This window comes from Neopsephotus bourkii, unplaced genomic scaffold (genome assembly GCF_033783945.1).
Source record: "Neopsephotus bourkii isolate Nb327-2 ecotype Australia unplaced genomic scaffold, CSIRO-AGI_Nbou_v1 NB_1572, whole genome shotgun sequence".
In the NCBI taxonomy this organism is placed as follows: Eukaryota; Metazoa; Chordata; class Aves; order Psittaciformes; family Psittacidae; genus Neopsephotus; species Neopsephotus bourkii.
The window spans coordinates 2,556,428-2,569,761 of NW_026902048.1; the positions used below are offsets into that span (position 1 = coordinate 2,556,428).

The 13,334-nt window shown below is 43.9% G+C and overlaps 1 protein-coding gene across 2 annotated transcripts in view; it reads left to right on the forward strand.

The window, feature by feature from the left end:
• Positions 1–13,334, forward strand: part of ADAMTS17 (ADAM metallopeptidase with thrombospondin type 1 motif 17) — a 170,255-nt gene that overhangs the window by 7,890 nt on the left and 149,031 nt on the right. For both annotated transcript variants that reach the window (XM_061371256.1, XM_061371257.1), the window contains exon 3: positions 1,626–1,791. In XM_061371256.1, the coding sequence (XP_061227240.1) occupies positions 1,626–1,791 (166 nt within the window). The remainder of the gene's footprint in view (positions 1–1,625; positions 1,792–13,334) is intronic.

Consider the following 13,334-nt stretch of genomic DNA (forward strand, 5'->3'; position numbering starts at 1 on the left):
ATTATTTTAGCTGTTCTTCAAAGTGCATAGTGACCCTTTCTGAGAGATCCTGGTTTCATGAATGCTGTTCAGTTAGCAGGGCTGTCAAAAGAGAAGTCTCCTTTCTGTTAGCAGAAATTCCTCCTGCTGGAAATATTAGGCCAAAGGGATTTCCTGGGTGTACGTGAGGACTGAATTTGGCAGGGAGGTGTGGAAATGTGCAATATACAGTATGCATGTAATGTATATTATAAATCATATTAGTACAGTCAGCTGTTGAATATACAGTATTTGCATGTACGTGCAGAGCATTTCTTTGGATGGTTGCCTGGCTGGCACAGAATACAGTGTGTGTGGGGAAAGTCTGGTCTCTCTTTATGCCTATAGGATGGGTGTTGTGGGCATGCAACGTAGCAGGACCCCTTTGTAAGCTCCTTTAAGGTGTACCATAGGCATGATGTGATGCCTCTTGGCAGGCCAGATGAGGCCTTCTGTTGCTAGCTGAAGTTGGACCAGACCTAGAGAGTTCTCTCAGGGGTGTGAATGGCCAAGAGCTGTATTTCGAGACCTTTAATTGCAATACAAATAATCACTGGATTAGTACAATGAAAAGTAGGAAAGAAACCCTCACTGTATGTATTAACTTCCTCCAATGTGTTACAACCTCAGTGTTGATTACTAAACCTGGAGGCTTTGTTAAGTTTTAAGGTGATAACTTTGCTTTCACTCTTTTCATGTCAGAAAAGGGTCAGAAAAAGCATAAAAGAACCTTAAAAGCTCTGGGTTGCAGAGGAGAGCTCTCCTGGGGCAGAAGCTGCCTTCCAAAGATGTTCCTGCCAGCCCTGGTGCTGGATCTGGGTTTGGTGCAAGACAGGCTGGGGTTTAGGGCTTATGGAGTCTACTGTTATTTAGACAGAGTCTTTGCCTTCTTTGTGTTACTTATTCCAGGAATAGTGGAAAATCTCATAACTGGGAAGGTGCAACAGTCCATTCCCAACTTGACCCCCAAAAGGTCTCCCTGCATCCCATGGCTTGCAGTGAGAACAGTTCTTACTGTGTGGCCCCTATTGCAGTTCAAGAAGAGGTATTTGGTCCCTGTATGTAAAACGTGGGTGGCTCTGCAAGTCATACTTACAGCATCACTTCACTTAGTGTTGTCTGCAAGTGATGCACACAGGTGGTCTCCTCTTTGTAGGCAATCTCCCCTCTTTGATCTTCTGAGATAGTAAATGCCATTTAATAACAATGCAATTCTAGCTGGCAATTAGAAAGGTCTTTGTGAAAGGATTTCTGTTCATAGGGTTTATTTGTCCTCACGTGAGACATAGGTATTTATGCTTCCAGCTAGAGTAGGGCTGTAGCTAGAGGGGGAGGAAGAAGGGAAAGTAAAGGTTTTGACTAGAGCCTCCACCTTTTCTTTGTACATGTACAGTTCATGGTGTTTCCAAGTAGGGCTCAGTGATGTAAATAAGAGAAGCAGGTGAAGTTCATTAGTCTGTATTATGCAGACTAAACACAATCATTGCCACTTCATTTCCTCGCACTGTAAACAAGAGTTGCAGTGAAATGGTTTAGGTTCACACTCGGTTGATAGACAAGATGAGGATACCAAACTGATGGGGTTTTTTGTTCTCTTTTCTGGACAGGTTGGCTATATCCAGATTGGATCAGAGCACATGCTGATACAACCAGTGAATACATCAGAGACCTCATTTAGTGGGAAAGAACACTTCATCAGGCGCAGACGATCCACCAAGTCAAGCCACCCCATGAAGTCGCACGCATCTGAGGAGCACTGCAAGGTTGTAGCAGGTGAGCTTGAAGGGGCTCTAGAGAACAGCCATGAAGATGCAGTTCTGGTTTTAACTGTTGTTCTGCCAGATATGTCCTGTTAGGGTGGTGAGGCACTGGAATAGGTTGCCCAAGGGGTTGTGAATGCTCCATCCCTGGCAGTGTTCAAGGCCAGGTTGGACGAGGCCTTGGGTGATATGGTTTAGAGCGAGATGTCCCTGCCCATGGCAGGAGGGTTGGAACTTGATGATCTTAAGGTCCTGTCCAACCCTAACTATTCTATGATTCTATGATTCTAAGGTGTCAGTCTTCAGTTGTGACCCAGACTGACAATGTCAAAGCTTTTTACATTAAGAACAGAAAAACCTGAATCAAAAGTGACAATTGAGGATCTGATTTTAAGCCCTAAAGTCCCCATCTGGATGGGAGACTAACAGGAAAGAGATCCAGTTGTTTGGTTGTGGTCTTCCTGCCAATATATTTCTCCTGTTCTTCACCTTCATCCTGTCAAGGCACCACAGGTCAGTAGCTTTACTGTATTGTGCACTTAAAGAGTGTGTGCCTGTGAGCTGCTGCAAACCTTGTTTGTATTCTAATGCTCAGTAGCTGAAACCCTGAAAAGCTACAGCTGCCTCCCACCCTTTTCATTGGGGTGGGGGTTTTGTTTGGTGTTAATAATAAAGCAGCTGTTGATATTATTATTTCCTACCATTTTTCAAAAGAAAATGGCCAGCTATTCACTGATCAGAGCCTGTCTCCTCACAGTCTAAAGCCAAACAATCTGTTTGTCAGCTTGTATAAGCTGGGCTAGTTTTGTCTTCTTTGAAGCAATTGAATCTTTTGTGGAAGCCTCTCTGGGTGGGTTGCACAGGGGGTATTTTTTGTGAACTCTGTGAAATGTCTTTAGGTTACAGTGTGCCTGTATATTCTATTCATTTTATTCCTCTCCTGCCTCATTATCCCGCTAATATTCCAGTTCCTGCCTTCTACTGGAAGGACTGCATACTTCAGTGCCTCCCATTTACGCAGGCAGCGGGTCAAGCCATCTAGGCTGGCTTCTACTGGGCTTCTAATCCATTGACAGCCTCAGGAGCTAGCACATGCACATACATGCACACAGTACTACCATAGCTCAGCTCCTGCCAGGCCACATGGGCTAAGTGTATATCTGTATGTTCTGAGGCAGAGGGAGATTCACAGTCTGGTGTAACATTCATCTAAGGCTATGGATCTTGTTCTGTGACTGGATTTTTTTCCTGCCTAATTGAAGGGCTAAACTGGGACTGGATTTGGGGAGAGCATGGGGCCTCTCTGACCCTTGTGTGAGATCAGGATAGCTGTGGTCCTTCCCCCAGGAGGCAGGTGAGCAAAATCTGGGACTGAGTGATTCCCTGCCCTAGGATCACACAGGAGTTTAGAAGCCAGCTGGGAACAGAATTCATATCCGTTGGGTGCTGATGTTTTTGCTGTGCTATAAAGGGAGCCAAGCACCTGACTGCTGCTCAGTGGGGAGTGCTGCTTGCTCTGCAAACAGCTCCTGCTTCAAGTAGCGGTGTCATAAAATAATGAAATTGCTCATGGGCTTTGCCACTTAAAGGCAGACTCCTGAATGTTTTTCATTGTTGCAGGAAAGAAATGGAAGTCCTGGCTCTTAATAGGCTTAGCACATTAATGACCTAATTGACTCCTGTCTGCTTTGGATTAACTTTTGTGCACAAGGAGTTCAGAAACAAAAAAATTAATCCTCTCTGACACACAAAAGGTCCATTCCTAATGAAATTGTGTGGAAATGATGCTCTGGGGGCATGCTTCCAGACTTTCTCCTGGGAAAAGGTCTCTTTACTATGGGAAAACACTGGCAGAGTGAAGGACTGGTCAGATTTGTAGTGGAGGTGGTTGTTCACTGGCTTGTAATACGGCTCACCTAGGTTAAAAGTTGTCAGGGATGAATGGAGGTTGTAAATACATGGGAAATCTTTTCATGCTAGATGGTTTAGATACACATCCTGCATTGTACGGAGACAATGAACAACATAGACAGAAAAACACGTCTGTGTAAATATAATATGAGTATTTTTCAAGGCCACAGAAAATGCCTTGCTCGGGGGTCTTCCAGGGCTTTCCTGTTGTTCTTGTATCTTCTGAACAGAGCAGCACCACCTCTAAAGAGTTTTTCTTCTTAGAACTTTGGTTATTCAATGGTAGCTGGCACAATCTGCTGTTATTAGGGAGTCAAATAAAATACAAACCCCCAGATGCTGAATTTTTAATGTTAGTTATTGATTGTGTCATAAGAACAGGGCTAATTTGCTTAATGGCAAGTTTCTCTTGGCAGCAATGGTCCTGTGCTGTATGAGCTTAACTAATGGTAAAACAAGATGCATGGTGATGTAATGACTTGTGTGAGTGTTTGTAGGGGAGGAGGAAAGCATTTTAATAAAGCTAAATTAACTTAATGATGACATGCATTGTGTCAGTGCTACTGAGGGCATAGAGAGCGCAGCCTTCCAAGGGCATTCCTCTCCTTCCACCCAGAAGTGTGGTACTGTCCTCCAAGACTCCAGCTGTGAGAGAGGGAAACTGAGCTCACCTTGGGGCTGGGTACTGTGGCAGCCTGGTTTGGTAAGTGCTGGTTAGAATCTCTGGAACCACTCCTTTAGTCTCAGTGGTGTAACATGTCCTACAGCACTCCAAATGATTTATAGAGCTGCAGGAGAACTTTGTGGGAGCCAAATTTGTCCTGAAATAATCTGTATAAGAGGATTAATCTGGCTGTAGTCAGGAATGGGAAAGCACTTAGGGTCTTGCATGACTGGATCTTTGAGATGTGAATCTGAGAGTGCCTATTAACGGGTTAAAAGAAAAACCCCAGGTCTGTGAATTCAGGGCTGATGTTTTAATTCCTTTGTTTAAATTCTGAAGTGCTCCAGCAGCAAAGGACAGATCCCATCACCACAGCCCAGGTGCTATTGTTAGTTATATGATATGTGTATACGTAGTGTTTCTATCACCTGTCATCCAGCAGGAGAAAGAGTTCAAGTCACAATGCACGTTTCTGCTCAGGCATGAACATGAGCCCCTGTGAGGCAAACAGAAAACCTATTAAAAGCTTTCCAGGTGCATATGCTGTGAGGGGGAAGGAAGGAAAGGTTGGGTTTCATTTGCTCTGAAGGCTGGTGTCATTAGGAACATGGGAAATAGCTTCACACCACTGATGTGAAACACTTCTTTGGTTCTCATCTTAGACACTGGGCTGCATCTGGGGCGCAAACCTGCTGTCACACACTGTTCTGATTTTAAACAAGTTTGATGGCTTTCTTGTCAAAGGTCCTACACTGGAGGTCTTTCAGGAGACGGAATATGGAGTCATAGGGAGGTTTTTGTAGGATTTAATAGGTATAAGTAAGAATTTCTCTGCAGATGAGCCAGGTGGGGAGAGAAAAAGATCTCTTAATGCATCGTACATCAGTTTTGCAGTGCCCTCAGGTTTGGGCTGGACATCCATCAATATACTTCTCAATTTATTTATCTTTTGGTGATATCTCTGATTCCCACCAGTCTCTGACCCTACAGAAAGAGCTCATGGCAGAGAAGAAATGGGCAGAGGAGAGAGCACTGTAGGGGAGCAGTACCATCTCCTTAACTGACTCCCTGGAGCTAACAATGGGGGTAGAAATCACCTGAGATAGGGCTTCTTTCATTACCCTGTCTCTCTGTCGCCTGGTAATACATACAATAAAGTTCTTTCCATGTGACAATACCCACCACACCCTCAGCTGCAGTGAATGGATATAGTTCTGTTAACTGTCATGGAACAGCAGGAGTTTAACTGATTTGCTGAGATCTGGTGGCATTTTGTGTGTTTCCTATGCCATCAATATCTATGGATGGAAAAGTCTCAGTTCTTCTTGGTGAGAGAAAATCTCAGTGTTAAAGAGAGGATCAAACCGTGCTATGAAAGTGCAGGAATCTCCTCTAACCATGTCATAAAACTTTGTTTCGTGGAGAAAACTAAGTTCTGTTATAACTTTTCCACAGGTCTCCAGTGATGTATTAAAGTCCCTTTACATAGAAGGGATTTGATATAAAATACAGCCCAGGAGCATGAGGGAGAGCAGCTTGTCTGTGGAGGGAAGTTTGTTATTTCATGTTTATGATACAGGCCTCATAAATTACTTTTAAATGTGGGTTTGCTTTAAACCCCTTTGTCAGTTCAAATGAACTGGTTTTCATTGAATGCAAATGTGCTGCATGGAGAGAAGCATGTAGTGAAAACCCAGGAAAAGCAGTGTTTTAATTCACAAAATAATGGGTTGCTTCTCTGTATGGTTACTTCTCAACCTGTTTTAACAATTGATCAAAGCTGGTAATAATTTAAATAAGTGCTAGTGTGCAGGTATCAGATGTAGGGAATGCTTTCCCTGAACAGGTATAAATCCCAAACACATGTTACTGCTACGTTGCATTTCCCCATCTTTAATCATTGTCTCCTAGCTGTGTTTTCTCTGCAGGTTTGACTTGGCCTGACATAGCAGTTGTTATGGCCAAAAAACATGTGCACTAAAAATAGAGAGATGTAATGCAACCTGTATTAATCCATATTAGGAAGCATCTGTTGAAGAATTAAAGCAAGGATTTCAACAATGGACTGTGCAGAAGATGTAATGTGATTAAGTGTTTGTAAGCATAGAAGTATTCCCTGTATCAGAAATGTAGCACTTTACGCATGGGAGTGTGTCTCACTTTGTGTGGATAAATCCCTTGGTTTTCCTGGTCCGTGGTCTTCCAAATGGGGAGTCTGGATTTTCCCTGCAGGGGTGTGATTGTTTCCTTATGGCTGATACACGGCAGCCTTTGGAGCCATCTATTCACAGCTGTCCTTTTCCATCACATGTGGCAAGTGAAGCTTTATTGCTGGTCTGTTCTGGATGAAGCCCTCAGCATGAGGGCAGAATGGATAATGTGGAGCAGGAGGAGTCCAGCTGCTTCTTCTTCTGCTGTTAAGGTGCAAGGAGACAAAAAGGAGGACATGCAAATACATGTAATGTGTGGATTTCTTCCCTTTCCAGAGCAGCTGCACACAGTAGAGCTGTACTGCTTCTTCACTTGGCTCCTGATAACTTAGTGCTGGTTTCCATTGGAACCTCATGGAGTCCAAACTGGCAGGTGGTGATGAGGAAGGTTGTCTAGTGGACACCATCATTGTCTTGGGATGTACACAGGTATTCAAGTGGTCGTTCTGGCTAAAAAGGCAAGGAAGGTGGCCCCAAGGAGACTAAGGTCCATTGCTTACCTGTTAACTCTCTTTGTTTCTTCCATATTAACATAAGTGAGGGTTAGAGCCAAGAGTTGAGAGCTGGGACTCTGCTGGCCTCTATTCCTGAAGTTGTTTGATCTTCAGCAGATCCGTGGGACTTTATCTGTGAAAGTTACCAAGTGTTGGGCACCTACTAATTGGTGTGACCAAGATGGGAACACTTTGGGGCAGGTTTTGCCTCTGTTCAATAGCTCTAAGCTTCCTAAATTGTAGCTATCCCAAACTGTGAACCCAAGACTGAAGGCACAGGAAATTAGAAGTAATGTAGACAATAACCTCTAATTCTCAAGCAATTTCTTTATTTGCAAAGTGGGGCTACTAAATCTGAGCTGGTGATGGTATGAGAGCCTTTGGATCTGAAAGTTACCCAATAAACTGACAGTTTCTTCCTTAGCTGATCTGTTTGGCATACCTATATACCTTTGGGATTAAAAATAGCTATTGCACTACTTTCTACTTCAGTTTGACCTGCTGAGCCAATACTGCTTATGGGAGGTGACCCTGTGTTCTTTACTGGCTTTTACACATCACGAGAAGTAAATTGCACAGCTTCCAAGGAGATCAGTGCCACCTTCCTCAAGGTATAGGTATAATGGTGAGGAGGTGGGGAGCCCCTGGGGTCTTCCAGCCTCAGCAGAAGCAGTTGGAGTTCAGTTGCGAAAGCTCAGGATGCTTGGTAAGGCTGGCAGATGTAAAAACATACTTTGGAAACTAAGCACATTAGCTAACGACTCATTAAAACAAAATAAACCTGGAGGGCAACGATGCCATTTCTCACAGTGTAACTGCAGCCTGAGGTGGATTAGGACTGTACTTTGTGATTGGTCTCAGATCTACTGAGTGATCAAAATTGAGGAGTCCAGAGTCTTACATCCATTGCTTCTTATCATTAGAACCTAATTACACTTGAGTTACAGGGTCTTCCTGCATGGCCCCAAGCTATGGAACCTTTGTGCCTTTGTCATAACCAAAGGAAATTGATTCAGCCTTAGATTTACAACTGGTAACAGAGCAAATCAAGCATAGCATGAGAAACTGAGGCAGAGGCTAAAAGGGAGTAGCAGAGAAGGTATTTCCATTCCTACTTTAATAGTCTTACCATTAAGCCATGCTCACCATACATGTTTTCGTACAGAAACATTTACCATTACATTCTCTTGTCTGACTGCCTTACACAAGTCCTTTTGTTTTGCAGCTGATTGGAAAGCACACTATGAAGGTGTCTTTTAAAAGGCGATAAATGCACATAGTTCAGGAGGTGGCAATCTTTGAAATCCAGTATACAAATTGAACCAGTGAGCATATGGAGATTATAGTGCTTATCCTGTGCTGCCTTACAGGCCTGCCGTTAAACACTAAGTCCTGATGTGTTATGTTGACGACTGAGTATGTTTTGCAGAAGAATAAGGTTTTAACTGATGTGTCCAAGCCACAGACTAACTTGGATAACAAATCCTTACAATAAAACCTCTGTGGTGTTTTGAGATGCAGCACAGAGTTCATGACTTATGTCTCAAGTTCTTGTTTGCTGCTCTGCCAGACAAATAGTCATGAACTTGTGATTTGGTAGGAAAGTGGCCGTGTAGGAAAAAGGAATGGGGAGGTGCATTAAGCAGCAATGGATCATTCTGCTATGCAGTGATTTTTCTTACTAGCTGGTGCACGATTTTGCCTGCCATTCTAGTCAGAAAGAAACTGGAGGTACATAGGCATTTTGTAGGACAAGGCACAAAAATGGGAGGACAGCTCTCAGTCTGTAATCAGCTGTGATTTGAATAAGCAACCACGTTTCATTCCTGAACTTCAGATTACTCACTGGCATCAGCTGGCTGTGGTAAATCTGGATTTCCAAGCTTCTAAGGGAGGTATAAAAGATGAGTGCACAGGGACAATTTTGTGCTGTGTCCTGAGAGAGGTGAAGGGGCTCCATGTTCCCATGGCTGGAAATGGACTGGGAGGTGCTGGCTGTGGCAGCAGCTCCAGTAGTATCCATTCCTCTCAGTTTCCTTCTTCAGTCCTTGTGTGTGTCTGCTCCAAGGTGATGCCCCAGAAAAGGTGTCAAGGAAGCAGCTGTGTGGAGTAAGGCCTCTGGAGTTGGAACGTGGTTTCTTGCAAGGTAACCAGCGCACAGATCTTTGGGTGTAAAGCTCACAGGCGGCAGTGAACGAATGTCTCTTGTGGCATCTGTGAACTCTTAACTGCCCTCCCTATGTGCTGTGGTGATCTCCCAGCTCTGAGCTGTCCTGTGATCTGTAGTTGCTCTTTTAGCTCAGGCTGGGTTAGCACATGCCCTTCAGTGGGTTGAATTCTGCAGTGAATGTTTTGTCATCCTGGAAGCCTCAGATCTCTAAGCCTGTTCAAAGTTGTCTCCCTTCTAACCACGATCAGCTTGATCCCCAGACCGAGCAAACAAGGTTCTGCCTTGCACAGCGTGTGGGCATCCACTGTGGTGATCCCTTACAGCCAGGCTTTTGAAGAGGCTGTTCAATGAATGGTTTGGAAGCAGTTCTGCTGTCAGATCCAGACATGAGGAGTAGATTGATTTAACTGTGGCATATTTCTCTTGATGTGTTTTCAACTTCTCTGTGTTTCAACCCACCACCCCTTGATCTTAATTCAAGCTGAAAAGGAAGCCTGCCTCTATTCTGTTTAGGTTTTGCTCTGGGCCTGGGATGTAAATAGATGCTGCTGCTGCTACCTTCCACTTTGTGTTTTACATCCTTCCTGGGCTCCACCTTACACCTTGCCTTGATTTGAAATGAAATCATGTCATTATGTTAGATTTGAAAATTTCTTTGAGATTAGCACAGTGTCTGCATCAAATAGCAATGCCCAAGAGACACAGGTGCAGTATAATGTTCTTTAAAGCACTGAGCATTTTGAAAGGTGTTTGTATCCTACTACCGGTACCAGAGACACTTTGTGGCATCCTGTCCCTCTGAGAATTCAGCAAGTGCCCTTCCTCTGATTGCCATATGATTTTAGGTTAACTACTAAGCATGTGCCTGAAGAACTTCCTTTCTTTAATTTCTAGTCTTGATTTGTGTGCAGGATTTCCTTTTTCTTTCTCTGTGCTTTGCTTTGGAGAGGCGGTGATTTTTACTTTGAAGTGGATCTAATAAAACCCACCTAATGTGAGTACCAGTGAAACTATCTCTAGAAACTCCTGGGGTACAGGAAGAACTCATGTTAGCTGTTCACCCACTTGCATGCTCTTTCCTCTTTTCTGTGCTGCTGAAGTAATGGCATAAAGGAAAACAGAGCTGCTCTCTAGGTGAGCTTGTATAGAGATGTTAGAGGGGTCATGGGTGGATGGAAGTTAGCAGAGGGCTTCCTGAGGAAGAACTGGGAAGGGTTTTTACGGCAGCAATAGAAAAGAGCTAGAGAGAAATCCGGCCTTGCAGAAAGGTCTCTGCAATTTTACTTTCGTTTGTGGCTTTTATTGAACTCCATCCAGGAGCTTTCAGGAGGTTTAACTAGAATGAGGTAGCTAAAATTACAAAGGGAACGATTGGGGGGGGGGCAAAAAACGTGGAAGGCTATAGGAGAAGAGGTTGCTTTTCAGATGAGTCTGGGAAATACAGTTGGAAGGGAGGTAGGTAGGAGGAGCAGGAAGGGACTCTGCAGTTACAGCAAGAATGTGCCAAAACCCAGACAGTGCTAGACAGGGCTTTTGGTGTGTAATAGGAAAAGGTCATTTGGGGCGGTTGCTTTGGAATTGTACATCTGTTGGGTTGCCATAAAAAGCACTGTACATAAGGAGTTTTCTACTGAGGCTTCAGCAGAGCTCCGTTGTGCTGCTGCTTGCAGTAGGGACTGTGGGGTTTTGCCTTTCTGAGGAAGATTTCAAAGTCAGCAGAACACGATATGATCATCTTGCTTTGCAGTTGACTAGCAAAGGAAAGGTACGACCCTGTCAATAAAAGCCAGTTTAAGAGCTTGTGCAATGTTACATCCATTTTATACTGAGGATCTGGGAGTGCATCACCCTTCTCCCATCACCTGTAATCCTGAATTTTGTGGATTTTTTGGCCAGTTAGACTGTGTAACACACTGTCGAAGTGACTGGCAAAAGAGTCATGTCCCCTGTGCCTAGTCACCCGCAGCATATACGTGCTGTGCTGTAGATTGGCTGTTTCAGCTCATATTTCACATGGAATTCTCTGACCTCTTCTGTGGGGAACACCTGACTCCTAAAATAGTGTGCAGTTTGGTTATGTATGCTCCCCGCAATGTAAACTCCTCTGACAGGCTCCTGCCCGTGTTTTATGGCCTCTTATGCCTTCACACTAACACTTAACATCTGCACCACAAAATTTGTAGCATCAGTTTGTTCGAATAAAGAATCCACCAAGCATTTAATCCTTGTTTTAATGGCTGATGTTTATTTTAGTTTGGGGTTTCGTGTACTCGTGGAGGGATTCTCTGCCCATAGTCCATAAATCATGCAGAGCAGGAATGAGACTTCTCAGTACTGGCTTGTTTCCGAAGTGAGGCTCTGGAGATGGGGGATTTTTGGGTACCTCCATAAACTTGACTCACCTCAGGTATGAGTTGCAGATGCGTTTAATGAGGATTTACTATTGGGTTTGGATCTTTTTCTCCTCATCATCAAATGTCTGTGATACGGGATGTGAGTATCTCTCTAGTTCTGTTTGTGACGGTTCATCCATGCAAGTGATACTTGTGTTTTCTCCATGTGCTTGATTATGCTGGAAAATTGTTTGCATGTGTGGAAGGCAGGAGGATGCAAATAGAAACCACTCTGAAAGTAGCCCTCTGCAAGGGCAAAAAGGACAGAAAGAATAAAGTTACACTATAGAGGAGCTGATAACTGAAAATGGAAAGAAAAAGGGACACAATCCCTTTTCTGTTCAAGTAGTTTGTGTTGTTTTGCCATATGTCTCTTGTAGTGTATCATCAGTGACCACCTGAGCTCTTTGTAGGCTCCCTTGAGTCTATTACATGTTGCCTGTTTTAAGTGCTCAGTAAGCTTACACTTGGCCGATGTGAGGGAGAGGATAAGAGTAAAAGCCCAGATCCTCTAAGTTAGGTCACTTTGGCTGTGTTTCTAGGCAAGCTTGTGGGGTGGTAGTTTTCCACACACAACCTTTAATCCCTACAACCCCGTGGCAAGCAGCCAACCCAGAGCTTCAAGTCAAACTCCTGGAGGAATGGGGGCCAGAGGCTTTGTATGACCCAAGACTACCCAGCAATTTGCCAGGAGTCCCTTCAGGCTGCTGCTCTCCAGAAATCACACCTTCCAGAGCTCTGTACAGCTGCCTTCTGCAAAGAGGGGCTGAATGGAATCGGCAAAGCCTTACCAGTTCCTTCATCCACCTCTAGAGGAGTGACCATGCTGGACAGTCCCATGGCAAATGACCATGGCATGACCTCTTCTCCACAGAGTGCAAGCTATGGTCTACCATGGTGGTTTCCTCTGACACAAGTGGCTTCTTTTCTACCAAAAAGGAGATTTTTGAAGTGAAGCCCCAGAGTACTTTGGGTTCATTTTCTTCCATTTAAGCTTTTTTACACAGCTCATTCCATAAGAACAACTTCTCTGTAGGTAGGAGATTTACATGAGCTGAAATGCTTTAATTTGTTACGGAATTATCAAAATAAGAATTTGATGTGGAAGTGCTATTACTTCCAGGAAGGCTCTGATCACTAGCAGCCAGACCCAAAAGGCCTATGTTCTTGCTATAATAATTGGCCTTCTCTTCCTTTCTCTCTGCCTTCTCCCCTGGTACTTAAATGATAACCTGGAAAGTACTGCACCTAAAGCTGCATGGGATGAGAGGGATGGGTGGGTGGATAAAATGAAAGGGATAAACAAACATGGGAGCTTTTCCACAGAAGTTTGGTGAAGTCATCTCCATTTCATAGCTGGAAAATCAAAGGTGTATTCTTCTTTCCTTCTTTCTAGTACAATCACTCCATTTTATCTTATTGCCTTTCTAAAGTCCTTGGAAGCGTAGAGATCCCCTGCTCTGTGGCCGCTGTGTCATGATCGTGCACTTTTGGGTAGCTGTCCTGCAGTCTTGTGTGAAAACAAGCCTTGAAACTTGGTGATTGTCATCTTTGCTGCTGGCACGAAACTTCTGTTATTTATGAGCACCCCAAGTTCTCATTTCTTTTTGCTCCTCCGTGGGCCCGTCTGTCTCTGTAGACCCAGGGGGGATATTTCCACACCCCTTTAAAAAAGATTCAAATCAAATTTCATGCTTAAAATACGTACCAAGTG